Below are 25,418 nucleotides of genomic sequence, written 5' to 3'. Positions count from 1 at the left end.
ACAGAGCACGGCACGGATCTCTGGCGGAGGAGCAGATGGCCACCAAGTGAGCGCTTCGATGTCCGCTGGGCTCGGCAATTGAACGGAAAGTGAGCAATAAATTTAATTTAAGCAATGGCGGACCAAGAACCAGTCGTCGTCCCCCCCCCCCCCCGTCCCCCCGCAACGTCCCCCTTCACATTTCTTTGGCTTTGTTTTTGCCACGTAAGGGTTCCCTCTTCCGCCCCCCACCGCCCCAAGTGCGAGAGGGAGAGGCGACTAATGACGGCAGCGAAAGCGCGTCAGAAGGTGCCCTCATCTGTTTCCGTTTATGTCTTTGGCAGAGGCCCCCCGTCCCCCCCCCCCTCCCGTAGTTTTTGACACCCAAAAACAAACGACAATTGTTTATTGCACTTTGACACACTTTAAATCTTTCGTTTCGGGAAGAATTGCCACAAGTCGAGATACACAGATAATATAGTAGGAAAAGGAATTAACGGGGAGGCATGGGGAACGACTGGGGCATACCCTGGAGGAAGGCAAGGGAGAGCCACTTCGAAGCTAAATGTTTCATCCAGAAAGGTTTACATTTAGGAGTAGATTTGGATCGTAAAGATACATTCCTGAAGAACTCATCTTCTGTACCCGAAAGTACTTGAATCGCAGGGAATCTACTGCTCTCCTAAGAGGCTTGCCACCGCGAAAACCAGCCAAAACTCGGCTCCAAACTGGAAAGACGAGTAAGAGGTAGACTAGATATCCCCATACTGCCCCTCAAACCCCCTCTCTTGTCTCTTTCTAGAACCTTCTAGCCTCTAGTCCAATGCCAAAGCCCTCTCTAAAAACAAACCACCCCGTCATTGAGAGGGCCGCTTCATCATGGGAATAATTCAAGTAAATGATTGCGGCATGAGTTGCGGCATGACTTGCGTGGATCGCGAATAGAAATTTAAGTGGAAAAGTGGAAAATTGTGCGCCGAAGGGTGTGAGAGAGACCCAGAGACGAGTATATTACGCATACGCCTCGTTGGCACAGCAAATGCCAGCCCAAAAGATGAAGAAGGCATTTTGTATGTTTACCGATTTGTCATTTTAATTAGAGGGAAGTGCAGGTGCAGCAGGGACAGTGGGCAGGGGGCAGGGGCAGGGGACAGGGGGCAAGGGTTCTATAAACGGCACAAAATGTTTTCAAAAACAGCCAGAGGCACAGCCACAAATGATAGCCCCTATTATAGGGCCAATTTCCATAATATATGAGCAGCTCGAAGACTGATGCCGGGGCGGGGGCGGGTGGGGGTGCGGGGGGCATTGCGTGATGGATCAGCGACAACTCTCTCTCTTCCTCTTCCTCTTTGTCTTTCTCCGACGAAAGGTTGACTTACATAAGAGCCAGCGACAGAGTCAAAGCCAAAAGCCAATTAGGGGTCAGTCTTCGAGGGGCACAAGAAGTCGATTGGGTCTAAAAATTGCACAGAACTTGCACACAGAGACACACCGAAGAGGCGGAGGTCTCCCGTCTCCCGTCTCCCGTCTGAGAAGGAAGGCGAGTCACGCGCAGCTGGCGCATACCGGATTTTGGGGGGCGCCTGCACCTGACCCACTCAGCCGGGCCGAGCCGGGCCGGGACACGGACACGGGCACTCTCAGCGCACGTTGCGCGATGTCGTGCTGTGCTCTGTGTGGCACGGTGCGGCGGCCGCCTCTGTCAGAGCAGTACAATGACACCAAAGACAGCTGTCTTTGTTTACGACCCATCTCTTTCTGGCGCCGAGACGGAAATACCTGAATTTTCCGAGGCTTCGAGGCACAGACTGTTGCATCGTTTTGTTTACGATGCATCCCGCTCGCACGCACGGCCCTGGCCTGCGGACCTGCTCGCACATTCCGGCCCGCTCTCGGGGACGGACAGCGCAGGCGCCAGCCTCTGCCATGATTATGGCAGGGTTTATGGCATCGAGAGAGTCCCAGAATTATGGTTGGCACTTATTTTGAGGGCCATAAAGCGGTGTGTGTACGGGCTAAGAGGAAGCTCTGGCCTGGCAACAGCTGTTGTTTGTTTACCCACAGTCCACAGCCGGCATGTCCAGATTTGGGATGAGGGCTGGTGAGGTGAGGACTCTATTTGGCCACGGAAGGACCTCTCAAGGGCCCAGGGAGACGCGGAAGCGATTGCTTCAACAGATAATGCCCGAGTACGCAGCTGGGGATGGCTTTCGGGCCTCATAAGCCAATAGCAAAGCGCTAGGCTCGAGACAGAGGCTTAGTACAGGCCCCAAGAAACCAAAACAACATTTATGGCTTGTGCATGATGGAGAAAGTTGAAGCTGGATTCGAGTGCAGCAGCAAAGGCTTCAAAGGGGAGCTCCCAAGAGACATGTAAACGGATTACATGTCTTGTGCATGATTAATTCTGTAAAAACCGAAGCCAGCCAGCAAATAGTCCGCATTCCACTGCATATTCAGACGCTCTCCCCGAAGTATACCCCAAAATACAACCGGCAGCCCCTTACCTTCCTTAGAATATGCCTTGATGCCGGCCGGAATGGGATTTTACGTGCCTAGAAAGAGACAGCAACAGTAAGAGATAAAAGTGAGAGAGAGCTATCTCTGAGATATCTCCCAGAGAGCGACTGCCTGCCACAAGATTGAAACAAATTGAAGGCTTCCTCGGCTGCTGGATGCTGGCGCGTGCAATATAAAAGCAGCCCTGCCACCGCCGGCACTCAACAGTCCATCGACTGTGCCGCACGAGGCAGCATACCAGAGCACCCCCCCTCCTCATCGAGGGGGCTGCCATGTGGCAGTGGCGGAGTCGTTCAGGGCCGAAACGTGTGGCTGTAACCAAATCAAGCCGCCGCACAAATGTCAATCAATCGAAGCCAAATCGAGTTAAAGCTGCAGATCTGCAGCGCAAATCGAATGAACTTCAATTTGGCCTTAGCTCAGGGCCGTTGCACCCCCTCTCCCCGCTCCACCCCTCTCTCTCTAGCGGTTTTTGGGGCCTGGCTAATAGAATTTGAGGGGCCGAAAACAAAAACCTAATTCTATTAGCGACCAAAGCGGTGTGTGGCATGGGGCATGGGACGGAGGGCACATGCAAATTATCCGATTTCGTTCCATTCTTAATTAACATTTAAAATGCTTTAGAGTTGGTTTTTTTCCCCCCCGCACTTTCTGGGGCCCCTGCATGCCCTGGTTAAACCTTTTTCCACTGTTGTGGTGGGGCGGGGCGGGGAGGCTGGGGCAGAAACCACTCGCTAACCGCAGGTGGAGCGTGGAGCGTGGAGCGTGGAACGTGGCACATGACAGTAGAGACAGGGAGAGCACACACATCCACACATCCACTCATCCACGCCGAAAGTTGCGAAATGTTAAATATTTGCAACACCTGAAAAATTGAATATTTTTCATTAAAAGTTTCCCAACGGCAGGCAGCGGCTGTTGTTGCCACCACGAGGGGTAGGTGGAGGGCAGGGGAGGGCGAGGTGTAGTCGTCTCAGCCGCAGTCAATAAATAAAGTTTGGAAAGTGCGTGGAAATGTATTCCAAGATTGAACACTGCGGTTGGTTAGGGCTGGCAGCGGCAGAGTGATGTGGCATGATGCGTGAGCAGCGTGAGGAGTCGTGAAGAGTCGTGAGTGACTGCAAATGCTTCATAGATCCCCAGAAAGGTGCTAGAAAGGTACTCCTTCAAGCCTTTGCTGGGCTGCCAAGTCTTGAAAGCTCTTTCTGGCCCAAGATCTGCCTGTTTGGGGCCTTCTTTCCACCAAGACTTCCGCTCTGTTCCTCCACGAGTGTGCCTCTACCCAAGCCCTGCTGTATCTTGTATCTTTTAAGCCGCCTAGAGTGAATCTTCAGCTGTGATTCGTGACTATTTGAGAGGCTCTACTTATTTCCTAGCTCTCCTCAGGCCTGTATTGTCCTTGAAACAACTTTGATTAGTGCTTCGTCCTGCAAATATATGCCTCCATCGGTGTGCACATAGTTTTCTTCACTGTCGCGGTTGTCGCCTCTCCAGAGCTGTGCCACCAAATCAATTTACAAGCTTCAGCCGCAGCTCTGTGGCGGTAAACCGCGGCATGGACCCTGCCACGTGCGGGGGAGAGCCCTGCGGCAGATGGAAGAAGTCTGTTTAAAGCGCCATCATAACCAGCATCATCATCATCATCCCGACTCGAGGCCGTGCCCCCCGCCCCTGCCCCTGGCCCTGCCCCTGCCCCACCTTGATGGTCATGTTTTGCTTTGTTAAAAGGATTTTCACGGATTTCCGTTGTAATTTGAAAACTTTTTTGTGCAACTTTTTTCATTAGAATAAGAGAGAGGGAGAGAGGGAGAGAGCGAAGCCCCCCCCCCACCATTAAAGGCCTGCTTGTTGTTAGTTTTTGAAGTGCGGAGCCTCCTGCCAGGAGCAGCTGCCGGCGAACAGGTGTTAATTGTTTTCAAGCTAATTTCCCGCCGACGATAATGAATTTTCCACCGAAAAAAACGAAGAAAATTATAATTAAATTGTTCTGACAGCCGAGCCGAAGAGATTTGCGATGGATCCACTCGAAGAGGGGCCTCCATTATGCGATTATATCTCTGGCGTTCCATCTCAATCCCCCTGGCCGAAGCGTGGCAAGAAGTGTGGCAGGAGGGGGTGGGGCATAATACTTTCCCGGCAACTAAAAACTCGGAGGAACAATAAAGTTGTACTCCCATCCACTCCACACGCCCCACAAGCCCCACACGCCCCTCACGCCCCTCCCACCCCCCACACCTTTGTCAACATCTGAATAGGCAGCAGAGGGGGCGGCAGGGGGCACACGCAGGAGGCACGCAGGTGTGAAAAGTGCGTGCGAAATGGAAATGGAGACATGGAGGGCCTCCCTATCCCCCCCTTCCCTGGGGGGTGGTGCGTCTGTGGTGTCTGTGGGTGGGTGGGAGATAATTGAATTTCTGATTTTAAGTGCTGCCTCTGCCGCCGCCTCGGCAGAGCAGGGCACTGCCGTATCTGTATCTTTAAACAAGTCACAAAAGTGCAAATTTGCAGCACTAAATTACGCATACGCCGTGTGCGCCACGGGAACCTGGGCAGAGGGCCCATCCCCCACTTCCCCCCTCTGCCGTGTGGCATCTGCGAGCTGCCAATTTGCCAAGTGTCCGCAAACAAAGAGCGAAACACGAGACACAAACAAAAATAGTTGCCGGTGAGTGCCCGGCCACACGCTGTAGGACGAAGGACTCGTAGAGGGACAGCCACAGCGGCGAGAAGTTCCGAAGTGGCATTGTAAAAAGTTGGCAGGCCCCCCGCCACACCGCCCCTCCCCCTTCCCCGTCTCATTTAAAATGCAAATGGAGGCCAGGCCGTGGGCCGTGGGCCGTGGGGGGCTGGAAAATTAGTTTCACGGGCAAAACATAAGCAAAACATGAACGCGAGGCCCAATATATCATCCATTTGGACTATAAATTATCCCCCAGATCGGGCGCCTGTCAAATCTGGAATTTATTCAGGTCTGCAGGAGGCGGAAGAGGCGGAGGAGGAGGCGGAGGAGGAGCAGCCAGGAGTCGACACTCGACAATTGCACGTAATCCGCTTTACTTCTGCCTCAACTTTGGCCTTTCATTGCTGCTCAAACACCTCGAGTGACGGGTAAATGGAGGTGTTGCCACGCCCCTTAACCACCCTGTGCCCCTCTCTAACTTCTTAAGTGCAGTGCAACTTTTTGACACTTGGAATTGAGTTTTGCGGTGTAATTGCATTTTATTTGCCACCTCTGGGAGCCTCCAGCACCTCCAGCACCCAAACAAAAGTCGCAATCCAATCTCAAATTCTGCCCGGGAATCCATGAGCTCGTCTATATCTGAGGCATCGCTTTGGTGTCCTGCAATCTTTGGCTCTGGAAACATTTCTGCAAAAGGTTTTCCGAAGAAAGGCCGGACAGAAATTAATTGCAATTTTTGCAATGGCCAAAAGGAGGCGAAATCAAATTATCTTCCGTAATCGAAGCTGAGAAAAAGGGCAGCTGGGAAAAGCCCCATCCGCCCCCCATGCAGGGCATTCCCAGCCATAATTAAGAGTGTCCTTGCATTGTGCTGACCAGGATTCAGTCTCAGGAAATGCGAATCCCCCCCTCCCCACTCCAGTGCCTGCCTGTCCTTCCTTTGCCAGCTCTCCTGCTCGCCGGGATAAATGAATTTTTCATTAAAACAGTTGCAAATTATTTAGTTTCATGTTGGGCATTAATTTGCATAATTTAAACTTCAACTTTTCCAACCAATTTTTCAATTTTCCCCAGCTTGTTGCTGGCTCCTCCCCAACCCCCCGCCCCCCTCTCGGCGGAGGCTTTTCATGAATGAATTTTTTGGCGCGCTTTTGCCAGCGCCGACGCAATGGCCTGTCCGAGAGAGAGAGAGAGCGTCCCCGACTGAAGCCGGTTGAACGTTGAACGAGGCATCCCTTTTGCAGCATCCTTCAATCAGGGAATCACGGATTTATCAGTCAAAAGCGTAGCGCCTGCCACGGCGGACAACAGTTGCGGTCTGAAGCTCGTCGCGTGCGTGTACATCCGGGAGAAAGCCAGCGGCAACGGCAACCGAGTCTTTCTTCGAGCCTCGAACTTCGTCCTCGTCGTCGGCCAAGTCCACGTCTTCGTCTTCGTTTCGTCTCTGGTTGGAAGTAAATAAAACAAATAGAATTATCTCCGGCCTCAAATATGTATGGAGACGCATTTCAAATGCCAATAAATTGTCATTTAAGAGTGTCGGTGCTGGCGTGTGTGTGCGTGTGTGGCATGTGGCGTATACGCAATATTTATGAATGCAATTTCCTACTAAAGAGCGCCTGGGATCTATGGGATGCTCATCTGAGCAGAGTAACCGAGATTATGACAAGGAGTATTTGTTGCATGTGGCATGCTGCCACCAGTTAAGTGAGCTGTGCCACACGCCACATATCTGGGCTGTTCTGATGATCATTGATTGGAGAGCGAAGAGAGTCCCCGCCCCTCTAATGGGGACTAGCAGGGGTTTTAGCCGGGATTAAATGCTGGCAACTGAATGTTTCCCTTAGTTATTATCTTGCCACACTGTGTGCCCCCTCCCCCCGCTCACCGCCCCCCTGTAGCTGTCTGCAGTCACAGTTGCAGCACACAAAATGGAATCAGAATTACAAATGCAGCCAGCATTTTGCATAATTTATGTCAAGCATGAAAATAACAACTAAAGGGGCCGATGGCCACATAGGGGTGGGGGTGGGGCACGGATAGGTGGGGGGGGGGGACTGCACACACGGCCATAAATAAGTGCAGGTTTAAATACCACGGCAACAATTGTGAAATATGGCAGAATAATAGAAAGGACCCAAAAGCAGAGCAGAGCCGAGCAGTCGCTAAATATTCATAAATGCACTGCCCGAAAAATACCCCTACTTTTGGATAGCTTGGGATTGCTCCAGGCTGGCATTTGATTCAAACGAAATCACTTTATTTTTTATTCAAGAGCGAAATTCAACTTTCAAAAATGCATAAAAAAGCTTGATGTTCTTCGGGGGTTTTCTGCAGTTTTTAGCGGAAAGGCAGTGCTAAAAGATACACATATATCTAGCAGATTTAGTGTTCTGTTTTGGGAATAAAATTCTTTCCCATCCTAAAACTGGTACCAACTTTATGGTGGGGGGTGGAAAACTCTTATGATTTCCCATTTCCCATGGGTTCCATGAGGCGAGTGTCCATATTGCAGGGAATGGGCTAAAGACAGGATATTCAAAGCGAGTATAAATATTTTGAAGAAGGAAACCAACAATTGTTGGTCTTTTTTGTAGTAAATTTTGGTTTGTTTTTGATTTTTAATATTTTTTGGAGTTTTTGGAGCAAGCAAATACCAAAGATGGGCAACTTCTGCCATGAAAATATAATAGCAACCATTTCGTAATAACGACAGTTTCTAAATGTGTTGCTAGAAGTGTGTTTGGGTACTCCGAAAGTGCTCCTCAGGAATATGTGGAGTCTGATGGAGTCAATGGAGTTCTAGGGCTGTGGTAGCTGATGATAAAGGGAGAAGGAGACTATAAGGAGACTATCTCAGTGGGACTTATGAACGATTATGTATGGTTATACTTCTTTGTCTTTCTCAAAGTCTTTTAAATATATATTTTGGGTTTAGAAAAGATATTTGAAGAGATTCGGAATATATTGTTCTTGAATTATTTATTGTTCCACCAAGACTTTGGTCTAACCAGTGAAGATATGATTTATATTAAAATATTTAATTATTTAATTAATTATGTATTTAATTATTCTGCGTAAAAATTCGTTTCGCAATGTCTTTAGAAATATTTTATTTATTTATTTATTTTCATGCTTTTTCCCATAAATCTGTATCTAATTTTGCATCGAATTCAAATCAAATTGAAATGAAAACCCATAATGAGCCAAGACTCTACCTTAAAGACTACCTTAGACTCAAATTGGACCCTTGAAAAGGCTATTCCATAGAGATAGTGTTCGAAACATTTGTTCTCCATTGAAATATTCAATTAAAAGAAAAATCTCTAACCAGAAATGACTTTTTTTCTAATCAAAAAGTAATCAAACTCGAAGGAAATCAAAACAAAGATGATCCATTATTATTTCTCGTGGTAAAGGCATCGCCATGTTGGAAATTCGGGACATAGGGGCTCTTAGTTTTTGGGTATTGCTCTCCATCAAGAGATTAAGTTTTGCGCAGTGCACAAGCACAGCCATGGAAATACTAGGACTAGTAGAAAGGCTCGTATGAAATGTTAGTTGCACGAGACGCCTGGGAAAGGGGGGCACAGGGGCTAAGAGCAGGGCAGAGGGCAAATGTCAGCCGTGGCTGGGGTGCAGGTGAGCGAAGGCTAAGAGTGGGGCATTGAGTGATGGAGCTGCTGGGAGCAGAGGGCAATGGGCTCAGGTGGCCCCCTCCCCACCCCCCTCGGCGGACACGCCACTGCGCCTCTCTGCGAAGAACAAAAACCCAGCAAAGAACAAAATGGGCCAAAAAGTTATTTTAAGCGCTTGCTCGCTGAATGAAAGAAAGAAAAGCGGTAATGGTGGGGGAGAGGGGGGTTGCTGCTGCTGGGGGGTGTGGGTAATCTCGAAACAATTATGCATACGCGCATGCAGAGGGAAAATCTGTGGCGCGTGATACTCGGAAAACAGAGAAAAAGTAGCCCAAAAGCCTCGACGTGAAAGCAAAGCGCCGAATGTTTGGCCATTAGCATAAAAAGTAATGGCCAGCAGGAGGGGATTGGGGATTGGAGGGGGGATTGGGGGGGAGGAGCATCGAGGACTTCATCTTAATCCTTTTCGACTGGCAAATTGGCGTGCAAATGCCTTGAGGGTGGTGCTCCTTCCTCCCCTCCCCTCCTCGCCTCCCCCGCTCATGCATATTTTTATGGCCCAATACTTTCAGAGTCACTGTGTGTGTGTGTGTGAAATGAGACCAAAAGTGAGGCCAATAAAAAGGCGATAAAATTGACGCCAATCCAAGCGGCGGAGGAGGAGCAGCGGGAGCCGGAGCGGGATCGGGAGAGTGAAACGATAAGCGTATCCTGTCGGCACACAGTCAGTGCATAAAACGGCGATATATATTCCGTGTTCGAGCAGCAGGAGTCCTGCCAGGAGTGTGTGTCCCGTGTTTATAGCCGCTGCAGCCGCCTTCCGATAGATAGCCGACGACTACTCCAATGCCTTGGTGATTAATGGGCGAGGGCACATGGCCGACGGGATGCGCATAACTCACTGGCCCCAAACGAGATACTGCCGATGGCTGGCCCTCGGATTGGGCCTGGTGCTGGCCCTCGCCTGGACGGCAGCGGCAGCCGCAGCCATGGAATCGTCGGCAGAGCTGCAGGCCCTCGGTCTGGGCCTGGGCCTGGGCCGTGACCATCATCATCATCATCAGAGTGTGGCAATTAAGCCGTCGCCAGGTGGCGATGCCTCAATTAGTGGCAGCCTCCAGTGGCAGCAACGTTCCTCTGGAGCCGGAGCACACACGGAACAGGAGCTGGAGATGGAGATGGAGCTGCCGTTGTTGGGGCCGCAGCATCGCTCCAATTGGAAGTACAAACGGACGAAAGTCAAGCGGCGGCAGCGCCTCAATTCGCAGAGCAATCTGCCGAGCATCACGAACTCCTCGGCGCAGCCCTTCGCGCCGCCGGCCACCCGGCAGCGCTACCTGAAGGTCAACCAGGTGTTCGAGAGCGAGCGCCGCATGTCCCAGGCGGAGATCCAGCGCAATCACGGGAAAATCGTCCTGCTCGGCCTCTTCGAGCTCTCCACGAAGCGGGGCCCCCGCCCGGACGGCATCTCCGAGCTGGGGGCCGCCACCATGGCCGTGGAGCACATCAACCGCAAGCGCCTCCTGCCCGGCTACACCCTCGAGCTGGTCACCAACGACACGCAGGTGAGTGGAGCGGGGGGACAGCGGGGCTCCCATTACGAAATTGAATTTTCATTTAGTGGCGCGTGCAACATTAAAACTTAATAAGAAAATCTGCAACAGCAGCGGCAGCAGCTGGAAATATGTCATCAACGTTTCATCGTCTGCGTCCTCGTTTTTGGGGCTCTTTTATTGCCATTTCTTTCCGGTTTGATGGGGCACGCAAATGTACAACCCGCATACAAGGACTCTCTCTATCAAAGTTGACATTTTAAAAATGTTTATTGCGGCATCTTGACGCGTTTTTATGACGCCGAAACGGGGGACACTCCCATCTCCCATCTCTGCATCTGGCTTAATGTGGTTCCCCTCTCTTTCTCCTGGAATGCAGTGCGATCCTGGCGTGGGCGTGGATCGCTTCTTCCATGCCATCTACACACAGCCCTCGACGCGAATGGTGATGCTGCTCGGATCCGCCTGCTCGGAGGTCACCGAGAGCCTGGCCAAGGTGGTGCCGTACTGGAATATTGTGCAGGTGAGTCCAGGGGGGGGGATACTGGGGCTGATTAAAATGCAAATATCCCGCTCGAACCTAATCAACTCACGTGCTTGGCTTTCGATTAGCATAAATGCCGGGCCAGGCGGGGCCAGGCGGGGGCCAGGGATGAGTCCTGCAGCACCCCATAAACCATACGCCATAAACACTGCCACGCACCACAAATTATGAGGTCCACAAATTCACTTACGCATCCTCCCGACCTCCTTTCGACCTCCCGACATTTGCATTTAACCTTTGAAGTTTCATTTGCCGCTTCATCCCGCCTCTCTGCCCCCCGAAATATGTTAAATGAGAGGCGAAACTTTGCAGACATGTGGCATGTGGATGTCTTGCGGCATGTCTTGCATTTTAAGCGGCCTCCGACACACCCCCCGCCCCCCACACGCGCCTCCACAGGACTGCTAACGATTGCTCCTCCAAATTAAAGGTCTCGTTCGGCTCCACCTCGCCGGCGCTGAGCGACAGGCGGGAGTTCCCCTACTTCTATCGCACCGTGGCCCCGGACTCCTCGCACAATCCGGCGCGCATCGCCTTCATCCGGCGCTTCGGCTGGGGCACGGTGACCACCTTCTCGCAGAACGAGGAGGTGCACTCGCTGGCGGTGAACAATCTGGTGACGGAGCTGGAGGCCGCGAACATTTCCTGTGCGGCCACCATCACATTCGCGGCCACGGACTTCAAGGAGCAGCTTTTACTCCTGAGGGTGAGCATCCAAGGGGGGTTGGGGGCCTGTGGGGTGTTTGCAACAAATGACAAATGGTCTTGCCCCCGCAGGAGACTGACACGCGCATCATTATCGGCAGCTTCTCGCAGGAGCTGGCCCCACAGATCCTCTGCGAGGCCTACAGGCTGCGCATGTTCGGGGCGGACTACGCCTGGATCCTGCACGAGAGCATGGGGGCGCCGTGGTGGCCCGACCAGCGCACCGCCTGCACCAACCACGAGCTCCAGCTGGCCGTCGAGAACCTCATTGTGGTCTCCACCCACAACAGCATCGTGGGTAACAACGTCAGCTACAGCGGACTGGTAAGCAGAAGGTCCTTTCTGCCTTTCCCTGTCTGCCCTCGAATGATTTATTTGATTAGACAATCCCCAGCCATCGGCCATTGGCCACTGGCCATGTCCTTGGCCGATTGTGATTGTGATGGTGATTGCAAGTCCTGCCTGTCATCGCGCGCGTTTTTATGAGCATTTTAGTGCCTCGTTCGGAGGCGAACGAGGACGTGGCGACGGCCAGGACTAGGCAATCCCATTACAAGCCATATTCCTGCGCCATTCTGTGGCCTGTTTAATCGCCGACATTTCCATTTCCATTTCCATTCGATTCCACTTGGCAGAACAATCACATGTTTAACTCGCAGCTGCGCAAGCAATTTGCACAGTTCCATGGCCAGGATGCGGCATCCCCAGCCGGTGGCAACCGCAAGCGTGCCGCACCACAATCGGATTTGGATGTGGATGTGGATTCGGAGTCGAGCAGCCGGCGCAGGCGTGCCACTGGGAGCCACCTCTTCCCGGAGGCCATCTCGCAGTACGCGCCGCAGACGTACGACGCCGTGTGGGCCATAGCCCTGGCCCTGCGCGCCTCCGAGGAGCACTGGCGCCGCAACGAGGCCCAGTCGAAGCTGGACGGATTCGACTACACGCGCAGCGACATGGCCTGGGAGTTCCTGCAGCAGATGGGCAAGCTCCACTTCCTGGGCGTATCCGTAAGGAGGGCGAAAGGGTCCGGCTATGAGAGCCGCTTCTGATTGGTTTCTTCTTTCGATACTCCGCCGCAGGGTCCCGTCTCGTTCAGCGGTCCGGATCGTGTGGGCACCACGGCCTTCTACCAGATCCAGCGGGGCCTGCTGGAGCCCATTGCGCTGTACTATCCCGCCACGGATGCCCTGGACTTCCGCTGCCCCCGCTGCCGACCCGTCAAGTGGCACAGCGGCCAGGTGCCCATCGCCAAGCGGGTCTTCAAGCTGCGAGTGGCCACCATCGCCCCGCTGGCCTTCTACACCATCGCCACCCTCTCGAGCGTGGGCATTGCCCTGGCCATCGCCTTCCTCGCCTTCAATCTGCACTTTCGGAAGCTCAAGTAAGTCCAGGGCCCGCGGCAGGGGCCTCTCTCTCTCGTCGGTTGCTTACTCTGCACTTTCCTCCTCCACAGGGCAATTAAACTTTCCAGCCCGAAGCTGAGCAACATCACCGCGGTGGGCTGCATCTTCGTGTATGCCACCGTCATCCTGCTGGGCCTCGACCACTCCACGCTGCCCTCGGCGGCAGACTCCTTTGCCGCAGTCTGCACGGTGAGTCCACCTTCTATTCTCCCTCTCCTGCCACTCTTTTGTTTGACTTTGCGAGGATTCTCGTGGGTTGGGTGCTGCTTTCTCCCCCTCGCTTTCTCCGTCTCTCATCAAATATGACTTTCAGTTTTCTGGCTGCCAACAACTTTCGTGAGTCGCGTTCTCATGTGTTTGCTTTATTTATGTGTGGATTGAGCGGATGAGGAGCCAGAGCCCTCCCCGGCTATAAATAGCTGACGGGCTGCCTCTTAAAGCTAGAGCCATTCAGATTTTTAGATTTCCAGCTGCCGCTGCTCCGCCTGTCTTCCGCCTGTCCACTCCATTCCATTTCCATGTCCATGTCCTCTTTGGCTTCAACTTCAGTTTTCAGCTTCGCCTTCAGTGGCTTTAAACGCCACTCCAGGGAAATTTGCAGGCCTTCTCTGCCTTGCTATGCTCTTGCAGCGGGTATCAAGGTTTTGACGAGAAGATGGAAACAAGCCATCCAAAAGCTTAGAAGATTTCTACGCGAATTTCCCACCGTTTTCATCATTATCCAGCTTCATTCAGATTCCAGCTAGCAGAAGGACATAAACTCGTTTATATTTTAGGGCTAATAGCAGATTAAATTTGAGAGAAAACGAAGGGGAATCCTACATTTATCCCCTATACTCAGTCTGTATGGCTCTCCTCCGCCAGAGCGCGCACACATTGCACGACAAAGAGTGTGTGAGAGAGAGACAGAAAGTGTGTAAGCCAGTGTTTAATTTGTTGATTCTGGCTATAATAATAGTCCGCTCGGATCTAGATGCGGCAATCTGCTAGATATGGTCATACTCTATGATTCTCATTAAGCTTTCGCGTATCTTCAATACTGTGGATGCCACAGATTCTTGTCGGAAGAGGGCCTGTCGTTATTTTGAAGAAAACTAGATTCAGTGTGATATCGTAGGAGTCTGGTTACAAGATTTTGTTGCTCTAGCTCGTAGGGTCTCAGAGAACTAGGCGTTGAACAGACAGACATGGCTCAATAGACTCGGCTATGGATGCTGATCCAGAATATTATGTATCTTATGGGGTTGGTATCTTATTTAGATTATTTAGATCCGATCAGATCTAGGCATTACTCATTTTGAGCATAGGTTATAAGAGCCAGCGGACCTTCTGCTGTTTTTTATTCGCCTGGTATTCCGAAAAAAGCAATCGTATAAGTCTTGTTTCATATTTAATATGTCAAATATGTATTTCATATATTAAAAGGTACAGTCCCGTGCGAGATAGTAGTAGAAATCCCTCCATATCTCTGGCTAAGCCAATAGTTTCGCTCAGAAAATCACACCATTCCATATACTATGTATACCAATACCACTCTTCCATAAGCAGCATTCCGTGTCCATTCGCTTATGAGAAATTTGTACGGCAAACCATTAAATCCTGGATTTTCCAAGGGTATCTAGGCCCTCGACTTGCGGTTCTATTCCTTCCGCTGGCTTGCTTCTTTCTGTTTTAGCTTCTGTTTTGTTATTGTTAAGGCTCTCTCGTGTTGGGCCCGAAGCGGGACAAAGCCCCACCCTTCGCCACCACCTCCACCTCCCCCTGCCCCTCCTCCCCCACCGAGAACAAGTGCAAACACATGACAGGGAAATTTACAACTTTTGTGATATTCCTTGTGATATTTGCATAAAACTGAGACCGAGACGCACCGCAGCCTGCCACCCAGGCCACAGGACTGAGTTGTGCCCCATTGATGAGTTGTTTCCCTTTTCCTTGTGTCGGTTCGGTTCTGTTTTTCTTTGCTGCTGGCCCCCCAAAACATGACACTTACACACATACACATCCTTATGGGCTTCCGTGTAACCCGTGGCAGGCACGCGTCTATCTGCTGTCGGCCGGATTCTCGCTGGCCTTTGGCTCGATGTTCGCCAAGACCTACCGGGTGCACCGCATCTTCACACGCACCGGGAGCGTGTTCAAGGACAAAATGCTGCAGGACATCCAGTTGATTCTGCTCGTGTGCGGCCTGTTGCTGGTGGACGCCCTCCTCGTCACCCTCTGGGTCGTCACGGACCCCATGGAGCGGCATTTGCATAATCTGACACTCGAAATCAGCGCGATTGATCGGAGTGTTGTCTACCAGCCCCAGGTAGGTGTCCCCACCCTCCACATCCCCCACATCCCGCATGCCCCTCCTTTATGGATTGGATTGACATCCAATGTTTGTAAATTGACTCCTCTGGCACTTGCCGCCCCTTTCGGATGCCCCCTTTAGGTGGAGGTCTGCCGCTCGCAGCACACCCAAACCTGGCTGAGTGTCCTGTACGCCTACAAGGGCCTCCTGCTGGTGGTGGGCGTGTACATGGCCTGGGAGACGCGCCACGTGAAGATACCCGCCCTCAACGACTCGCAGTACATCGGCGTCTCTGTGTACAGCGTGGTCATCACGAGTGCCATTGTCGTCGTCCTGGCCAACCTCATCTCGGAGCGCGTGACGCTGGCCTTCATCACCATCACGGCCCTCATTTTGACCTCCACCACGGCGACGCTGTGCCTGCTGTTCATCCCGAAGCTGCACGACATTTGGGCGCGCAGTGAGTGCCACGATTGGATCCACTAATCCCCAGAGTAATCCTCTCTTCGCAGATGACATCATCGATCCCGTGATCCACAGCATGGGCCTCAAGATGGAGTGCAACACGCGACGCTTTGTGGTCGACGATCGCCGGGAGCTGCAGTATCGCGTGGAGGTCCAGAACAGGGTCTACAAGAAGGAGATCCAGGCGCTGGACGCGGAGATCCGCAAGTTGGAGCGGCTGCTCGAGTCCGGTCTGGGCACCGCCTCGACGACCACGTCCTCGTCCACCTCCCTGCTGCAGGGAGGCCACGCCCACGCCCACCTCAAGCCAGAGCTGACCGTCACGAGCGGACTGTCGCAGACGCCGGCTCCGAGCAAGTCGCGCACCCCGAGCATCTCCGGGATCCTGCCCAACCTGCTGCTCTCCGTGCTCCCGCCGGTGATTCCGCGCGCTAGCTGGCCCTCGGCGGAGTACATGCAGATCCCGATGCGGCGATCGGTGACCTTTGCCTCGCAGCCGCAGCTGGAGGAGGCCTGCCTGCCCGCCCAGGACCTGATCAACCTGCGGCTCGCCCACCAGCAGGCCACCGAGGCCACCAGCCGGACGGGGCTCATCGACCGCCTCCGGGGCATCTTCTCGCGCACCGCCTCCAGCAACAAGGGCTCCACTGCCAGCCTGGCGGACGGCCAGAAGGGCCTCAAGGCGGCCTTCAAGTCGCACATGGGCCTCTTCACCCGCCTGATTCCCTCCTCGCAGACGGCCTCCTGCAATGCCATCTACAACTCCCCGATTCAGAATCCGGCCCCAGAGCCGGGCGGCCTCCCCGTCGAGTCCAACTCGAACGGGCGGACGCATCTGAAGGCCATCCACCGCGGATCGCTCACTCAAAGCGGCACCCACCTGGACCACCTGGCCAAGGATCCCGGCTTCCTGCTGCCCTCCATCTCCACCATCTCCGGGGAGCATCTGGGCGGACCCGTGGCCCCACCCGACGGCCGTTATGTGAAGCTGCTGGAGACCAGAGTGAACTTTCAGCTGCCCAGCAGCCGCCGGCCGTCGGTGGTGCAGCCGACGCCCAGTCTGCGGGAGCGGGTCAGGGGCTCGCCGCGCTTCCCCCACCGCATCCTGCCGCCGGCCGCCTGCAGCCTGAGCGCCCTGGCCGAGTCGGAGGACACTAGGGCGCCTGATATGAGCAGCATCATAGGCAGCTGCAAGTCCATTCCGCGCATCTCCCTGCAGCAGGCCACCAGCGGGGGCACCTGGAAGTCCATGGAGACGGCCGCCAAGTCGCGCCTCTCGCTGGGCGACTCCCAAGAGGACGAGACCCCAGAAACACCAGAAACACCAGAAACAGAGGTAGGGCCGGTCCAGGTCCAGGTCGAGGCGGTGCCATTGAATGGCCTAGGTTAGACCCTCCCCCGTCCTCCGTCCTCCGCCCAGTCCTCGTCAATTAGAAGCAAACACCAAGCAATTATTTTCGACAGACACGCGCCTCCCCCCAAGAGAATCCCCCCCCCCCCCCCCCCCCCAACAGAGACCACAGAGAGGCGAGAGGCAAGAGGCAAGAGCCAGAGCCAGAGCCAGAGCGCGTGTGCAACTGACCAATCATCCAGCTTAAAGCAATCAAACGCATTAGGGATAACGCCTAGATAAGTCACGATACGAGTAGCTCCTCCAATCAGCCAGTCATCATCTTCCAGAAGGAGGAGAGACCCTCCCTCCCCCTCCACTGTATCCCCCACTCGATAATGTGATTAACCCCTGAGTCCCAGCCCCCTCTTAGACTGTTCCCCTGCTCTCTTGTAGGCTAAGTAGTTGAGCTTTTCTTTAGCTAGTGATTGAACACCCCCCCCCCCCCCCCCCAAGACCCCTCTAAAGCCCATCCTCCCTCCCCCCTTCTCTAGACGTAAGGAATCGTTTTGGGTTTTTTTTCGTTTGTTGTGCGCTGCACCGCAGGACCTCCATCCACGGTGGTGCATCCAGTGTATCCAGAGAGCAATACTATCGTACTATCGTATATCGTACTTACAATACAATCTAGAGTTAGGGCCTCAGAGAATCGGAGAGAATCACAGTCGGCGTTAGAGTAGGCTTCAAATACAAGCCAATATGATTAATTATCGCCACAGTCGTAGATGAATCCATGAATCATGTGTGTGTAGGGCATAAGTAGGGGTAGTAGACGCCACTTAAGGATCCCCCCAGACTCCACATTTCCACAGCCCCCCACAGTGGGCCATTTGGCTCTTCGAGAGGAGTACAAAAATTAATCTTCCAAAAGGGATAGTCTTTAAGGAATTTTAAAGAAATAAGGTGCAAAATGGAAGTTTTTAAATATTTTTTTAATTTTCTATATATTTTGTTTTTATTTTAATTTTCTGTTTAATTTGTAAATTGTTTTGGCTAGAAGCAAATATGTGTTTCGCTCGGTTTTGCAGTCTGTATCTGACTTTTTAGACCCTTCAATATAATCTAATAGAGAAAAATAATGTTTCCAGGAAGTTCTTTGTCTGCTGATGCCATATCATGGGCCAACAATGGACTCATACGAGAGAGCGTCCAAGCTGGAGAGGCTTTTGAGAGCTCGCCTGGAGTCACTTTCGAAATCCCACCCCAAAGAATTGTGTACCAAAAAAATGTATGGCCGTTACTCTTCTTTGGTGATTCCATTTTGAAGCATTCGAAAGAAAAGCGGAAAAAGGAGCCACTGCTTCTGTGGCCTCTGTGGATGTTTTATCTTTCTTTTTTTAAGGTCCAAAAAGCAGAAAAAGCTGAAGCAGAGAATGTTTATGTTTTATTTATAATTTTTAAGGTCGAAAATGTTAATTTCCTTCCCCGAAATCAGCCAAATCGCCCACTGTGCCCCCCTCTGTCCCCCCTGTTTGGGCCAGAAGGCGCTCTCCAGTCTGGAGAGAGTCTCGGCCGCTGCCCATCATAGGGACTAAGCCACTAAGTTTTAGGATTGTAATCCAATTCCATTCCCCCCGTCACTCTCCAGCCACACATTCCGCAGGATAACTTCAATAAACAATGGAGCCTAGGCAGAAATGCCAGGCCAGAGAATAATGATTAATTAATTAAAGTTGTTTTATTGAGTGCCGCCCCCAAGGGCGGGGAATGAAGCATAACCAAAAAAACACACACACACACACACACAGATACAGAAACAAATACAAATACAAGTACAGACGGAGGGCAGAAATGAGACCAAGAGAAATGACTTTGTACAAAGCCGTGAAATGAGTTTGCCAGCGCAAACGAAGGACTCGCAGGACTCGCAGCGACCCAAACTAATAGAGTTCGGTGATTAAGTTGACGTTGCAATTTGTTGCTATAAATAAATAAATAAATCGGATGACCGAAAACGGTCACGGCGGGGGGGCCAGACCAGTCCTGGCCACCACACCACACCACTCACGTGTGTAATCCGGGCCCCAGGTTGGACCTCCTCCTGGCGTGAATTTATCTTTATGCTCGTAAAACAAAAAGCACATGAAACGGAATCGGAATCGGCCAAATAAACAGCGACGACAACGTGGATGGGATTGGGGCTGTCGACTCTGGAATGGAAGATGAAGATGAGCACAGAGCCAGAGCCAGAGCAGGGGAGGGGAGGGGAGGGGGCGATGATGGTGACATTCACACAGTCGTGGGGGCCAACATTTTTCATGGCTCCATTCACTGAGACCCTCCGCACCGCCACGACTGACGCATCAAGATTTATCCCGGTCGCACTTTGTTGCCAGTTGCCACGGCGAGTGCGGGGGCAGGGGGGAGGCAGAGGTGGCTGCTTCTTCCGCTCAATAAAATGGAGCAGTCCTGTCTTTACATTTGCTTTATTACAGTTGGAGTACCTTGCCACAGGGGCTGTCGGCTGTCACATCGGGGCACACACACACAAAGAGAACGCAAGAAATGTTTATTTATTGCACATATTTACCACAGCCCACAGTCCGCACGCTCTGCTTGCCACCAGCTGACGACAACATTTTGTGGCGTCGCAAAAGTTGCGCAAATATTAATTTTAATCAAGCTAATTAATATGGTCCGGCCTGCCAAAGAGGAGAACCCCAAAAAGGGAACCGAGAGGAGCCCACGAAATGAATAAAAATGGGGAGGAACGTGTTCTCCAGGCAGTGACAAATGGGCGGACGGGTCAACAGGTTGAGGAAGGGCACACGGGCCCCGGGCAAAGCTCCCTTAATTAGCGCCTGCTCCAAAGGCAATTTACGCGTATGCCAAAGTGCATTAAGAGAGCATCTCCTGATGTACTCTGTTCCCTGTTCTCTGGAGGCTCGTGCCAATTCCCTCTAATTATTCAGGATTATCATGAGAGCATCCTCTTACGGCAGGGATGAGTGTGTGTTTTGTGGCAGGGAACAATGCTCCAGGGCAATGGCAATCGCAATCCCACGAGGAGGCACTCTCATCTGCACAAAGACCCCTGCACTTTACTTACCTTTCGGCATAAAGCGCTCCAGTTTATTCCATATACATATCTCTTCCAGGTCCTCCCCGGCACCACCCCCGCCCCTAGAAGGTGGCACATAAAACGGCACTAAGTTATTTTCAATCAATAAAAACAACATAAACAAAAAGCAAGCTGTAAAAAATACACTCAACTCCCCCTCGCCGCTCCACGTACACGTGTGGCATGGCATGGCACCACGCTCTTTGCTGCCCCTCCCGCCTGCTCCTTGGGCACTGTAGGGAAACCACTGTGCTCCCAATTTGCCAATAAATTTGCTTGCCATGCACTGCCTGTAATTCAAAAGAAGCGAGTGAACCGAAAACAGCAACACATGACAGCCAAAACGATGAACGAAGTGGCAGATACCCTAGCAGATCCCTGATGAATCGTAGGGGAATCAAAGCCCTGAGAGACGAAGCATAGAACCCTCTGGAAGGGTATCAAAAGTGAGCAACAGACCCCCCTGGAGCGGGCTGCGGGCTGGAGGGGGGGGACCTGCAGAGGAAAGCTGAAATGTGAAAATGTTGGCGAAAAAGTTTTCCTTTTGGTGTGGATGCCGAGCATTTCTTTCAACTTTTTCGAGTACGTGGCTGCTGTCAGCGCGCAAAATGACAAAATATTTCCTTGTGCATACATATTTTCTGTTTTCTGTGGCCTAATCGAGCGGAAAAACATACACGTTAAACATTTCGCACTTTTAATTGAGATTGGAAAAGCGCGTAAGCGCCAAAGGTGGCAGGTGCCCCTCTAATTGGTTATCTCTTGCCCCCCGCGATGGGAGGTGGGGGGCAGGAAACACGCCCGGGCAGGCGGAGAACGAGTGGCGGAAAACGGATTTCTAGACGAGTGAGCGGCTGATTGAAAATTGTGAAGGGGAGAGGGGAGGAGATGGAGATGGAGCCTCAATTCATGCAAATTCCGTCAGAGATACAATCAGAGCGGTTGAGGCGGTTGAGGCTGTTGCCATTCCAGTCATGATTGCAATTTATTATAACTGAGCTGTAAACAAATACGCGGAGGAGGACTGCACCAGTGGCTGGGAAGCGGTTATTGTCGCGACAACTGACTTGGACAGGAACCAGCTGCCAGAAGAGCAGAGGAGACCAAGGAGAAGGAGAAGGAGAATCTGGAGATGGAGATGCACTCACATGTTCTGCCACCAGGGGAAATTACACGAATGGAATGCCAGCAGAGCACACACTCAGAGAGAGAGAGAGAGAGAGAGAGCACATAATGTTGTTGACACACTGCACACAGACACGGCTACACGTACACGGGAACGGCAGTCAACTAGAAGCGGAAACGGAAGTAGCAACATGGCGACAGGGGCGAGGCAAGGCTGCCAACTGATTGCGATAGATGGAGCAACGGAGACAGAGACAGCGATGGAGACGACTTGGCAGCCAAATGATTAATTTCAACAAGCTGCCACAAACTGTTGAAGGAACAGGCAGCAGCGGCAACGGCAGCAACAGACTCCACTCTCGTACGTGTCCTGTGCTCGGGTTTATTGACAATGTGTAAAGCAAATGCAAACTTGGAGACCAGCAGAAGACGGCGTTGATTTTGCGCTTGAGAATTTAATGAACCACAAAATAACAGAAAATTCGTTTAAGGATTGCCAATCCCAGGCCCCAATCCCAGCCCCCCACTCGCACTCCCCAATGCCTCATTTTGTACGCCGATCAGATTTCGTTTGGGCCAATGCCTAATCCCTTCGATGCGAGCCGAATGTGAGCCTGCTTTGCATTCCACATTCCGCATTCCGCATTCAGATGCCCAGAGATGCCCCCCCCCCGGCCTGTCATCAGAGGAAGATTGGGGGGAAGATGGCCCCGAAAATAAGTGCTAACTGGAACAGAGATCAAATAACCCAAGAGCCAGGCCCCAGAGTTCAAATGCCAGAACATTTTCCGAAGGAAATTTCCTGAATGGACTTGGCATGGACATGCCCAGCCTCCCTCCCTCCCCCACCCACCGTCTGACTGCCACTCGGTCTCCATTTGTGTGGGTCTGGTTCTGTATTTGATTTGCGGTTGTGCATCCATTTCACTGCAAATGAAGCAAACGAGCCGTGCGGTCATTAGATGTCCTGCCCCACCGCAGTGCTCGGACTCCTGCTCGGACTTCTGCGGACAGCTCTCTCGCTCACATTAAAGCGTATACAGCACTGAATTCTGCTCAATTGCCGCCTGAAATTTTAATTAGAGCCGGCCACATGCGACATGCCACATGCAACATGCAGGGAAGTGCCACGCAAAGGTGCGAGATCAAATGCAGCGACAAAGTTTTCCCAAGGTGCGCGGTGCGCTTCGTTTAACTTTTTGGCAACCAGAGCCGCCGCTGCCTGACGGGGCAAACACAACTTGACACGTTCCCCAAGCCGCATGCAGCGCCCTATTGTGGCGTACGCGTAATCTGCATTGTTTGCCCTAAGCACCGGCATTTACAGGCGCCTCCGCCACACGGCAACGCGATGACTTGATAAATATTTCCATTGCCGGCAACATAATCATCAACTTGCCACGGCGCCAACTGCTGCGATTCCAAGGGGAATCCCATGCCCATGCCCATGCCCCGGCCTTTGTCTTGGCAGAAATAAGTTTTAATTAGACGTCACTGCAGCGCGAAAAAGTTTTCCCTGGGCTCACGGGGCGTATGCGTGATGTCAGAGAGCGACGAGCGAGAGATGAGCACAGCCCCGCCCCCCGCGAGTCCCCTTTTGCCCTTTTGCTCATCGCGAAACACGAGAACTTTAATCAAAACTTGTGTTCGTTTGCAATTATGCGACAAGAAGTCAGAAGACAGAGCACCCCCCGTGCCCCCGCCACCACCCCTGCCCCCGTCCATCACCTGTAATTAAGCGAAACGAACAGTTTTAAGCTGGCACGCGGCCTGCCAGATGCAATGCATCATTAATGCACACTCACACGCGTGGACTCTGCCACATCCAGATGCCAGATGAAGGGTTGCGGGGAAAATGCCTGGCAAATGGGAAAAAAATATTCCACCTAATAGCTCCTTTTATGCTCCACTTCAGGGCTGCTCCGCTCCGTTTTGGCTCCTCGGCTGTGCCGCCACGTAGTAGGCATAAAATTTTCGGGGGGGGCGTGGAAGGGGGAGGGGGTGTGTACCGTGATTATTATGCGAAGGGTCGAAGCGGTGGAGGAGCGGCAGGAGGTACTCGTAATTTCATTAAAATTTTATTAGCTCAATATGAGGCTCGGGTTCGTGGAGGAGCGTGTGTGTGGGGGCGGGGGCGGGGGCAGAGCAGGTCTCAGGTTTTGATTTGAGCAAATGAAATTATCACCTATGCCTGGGCCATGAACATAAAACCAGCCAGAGGCAGAGCCAGGAGAGAGAGAGCCAGGAAGAGAGAGAGCTCTTACTTTTAAGTACTCCAACAGTCCAGGGGGGTGGGGGGGGGGGGGGGGCGCCTGGCAGCCTGACTATCCTCTGATAAGTCATTCAATTTTCCCAGGCTATTTTACAATTTTACAATATTCGTTTTTCCTTGTGGCCAAATGGCTTTTAATTTTCATTTTGCTATTAATTTCAACCTCAAAGGTGGGGCAGAAGTTCGGGGGGATATCACAGCCGTAGCACAAAAGCCGCAAAGTCTTGCCATTGGCTTTGGTTAATCCAAGCGGACACACACACGCACACGCACACAGATACGCACTAATACTAGGATGGATGATGGCGATGGCGATGGCGATGGCGATGGCGAGAGGCCGTGTGCCTTTATGTTTTCTTGATTGAGTTTCACCTTTTGCATATGAAATTCAATTTAATCAGGCAGCAGAGCACAGAACAGCACGGCACAGCCTGGCTGACACACAGATACTCGCACGCACACACACGCACACACACACACACACACACACAATGCAGGCAATAATAATGAAGTCCTTTTGTTGTTCGACATTTTCAACAACAACACAAATTTGCTTTTGGGTACAGATCGGGGATTGGCCTCCCCCTCCCCTTCCCTCCCCAGCCCCCCCGCACCCCCCCTGGTCTCTGTGTGTGTATCGGCCAACCTCAATAATGTTTTCACTTGGAAATCAATAAATACAAATAACATATATTTGATGAAGGCAAACGCCGGAGGAGCAGAGCAGCCAGGGCCCGGGATGCGGGCTAAAAACCAGTGCCGAGCAGGCAGCCTCTCTTGACGGCCATAAACTGGCAAATTGTATGCAAATAAAGCACAACACAACACAACACAACACAAACGCAATGGCAATGCCGCAAGACAAGCCACCACAACCGACCCCCGACCCCTCGTTGTCGCGGAAAACCACAAAGTGGAAAACCAACAAGCAGCTGAAGCGATAGAAATGCTGACAGTGCTGCAACACTGTGGAAGCCTCCATAAAACACTGCAAAGCGAACGAGCGAAGCGCAGCAACAATGAAGGGGAAAACTTTTTATTAACTCTTTGGCTACCCATGACCGCAGCTGGCTTTCCAGTGTCCTTTTGCGGCAATTGGCAGCCACCGAAGACCGAAGACCGAAGAAAGAAAAGTCCAACAACTTGTTGTTGTCGTCGTCGTCGTCTTTCGGTCAAATGCAAATCCATTGACTTTACGGAACAACTCCCTGGAAGTCGATGATCAAAGGCAGGGCCAGGGCCAGGACAGGGCAGGGCCTGTGTCACAGCATCTTCGAATCCTTGGCTGGGAGAGGGGGTCTCCCTCCCCACCCCCCCTCCCAGCTTGTTGTTTTCCTCATTTTCCCACTGCTCAACTGATGGACAATAGGGCCCAAGTGCTGGGCCAAACAATTGTATTGATTTAGGCCCAGAGTCTCCCCCGAGTCCCCCCCTGCTCTGCCTCGACATATGTTACACATGCCGCAAGCTCGGTCATGTTGGCCATGTCTTGCCGCAGATTGAGGGGGGGCACAGAGTCGAATGTATTTAGTTGAAGCCTCCACTCGACTCGTCTCGGCTAAGAGGCTTCCATTTCCACTTTACTGGGCGGCGGCAAGGGGCAGAGGTGAGGGCCTGGCCGTCTGTCTGCACGAATTTAATCGCATTTAGCTCATTTAGCAGCAAATTGAATTTGCCATGCCGTCCTCCCTCGCCCCCCACCCCCCACGCCCCTCTGCATAGGCCCCGCCGAAAATGAGAAATTCAATTAAAATCAAATTTTTACAGCGCCGCCCCGAAAGCAGGGC

At 52.2% G+C, this 25,418-nt stretch overlaps 1 protein-coding gene across 2 annotated transcripts; it reads left to right on the top strand.

Annotated features, from left to right (window-relative positions):
- The first annotated feature begins 1 nt into the window (after nucleotide 1).
- Nucleotides 2-17,254, top strand: GABA-B-R3 (gamma-aminobutyric acid type B receptor subunit 3). Of its 2 annotated transcripts, none has more exons than XM_033379974.1 (11): nucleotides 2-89; nucleotides 9,393-10,385; nucleotides 10,753-10,896; nucleotides 11,348-11,623; nucleotides 11,695-11,946; nucleotides 12,258-12,629; nucleotides 12,702-13,003; nucleotides 13,076-13,214; nucleotides 15,058-15,333; nucleotides 15,460-15,778; nucleotides 15,831-17,254. In XM_033379974.1, exons 2-11 carry the CDS (start codon nucleotides 9,696-9,698, stop codon nucleotides 17,171-17,173), a joined length of 4,113 nt encoding a protein of 1,370 aa, XP_033235865.1. In that variant the 5' UTR covers nucleotides 2-89; nucleotides 9,393-9,695; the 3' UTR covers nucleotides 17,174-17,254. The 2 variants fall into 2 exon arrangements, with proteins under 2 accessions (XP_033235865.1, XP_001356956.4); XM_001356920.4 differs by lacking the exon at nucleotides 2-89 and adding an exon at nucleotides 6,600-6,675.
- The last annotated feature ends 8,164 nt before the right edge of the window (nucleotides 17,255-25,418 follow it).

This window comes from Drosophila pseudoobscura, chromosome 4, assembly GCF_009870125.1.
Source record: "Drosophila pseudoobscura strain MV-25-SWS-2005 chromosome 4, UCI_Dpse_MV25, whole genome shotgun sequence".
In the NCBI taxonomy this organism is placed as follows: domain Eukaryota; kingdom Metazoa; phylum Arthropoda; class Insecta; order Diptera; family Drosophilidae; genus Drosophila; species Drosophila pseudoobscura.
This window is presented reverse-complemented; position numbering and strand designations above follow the sequence as displayed.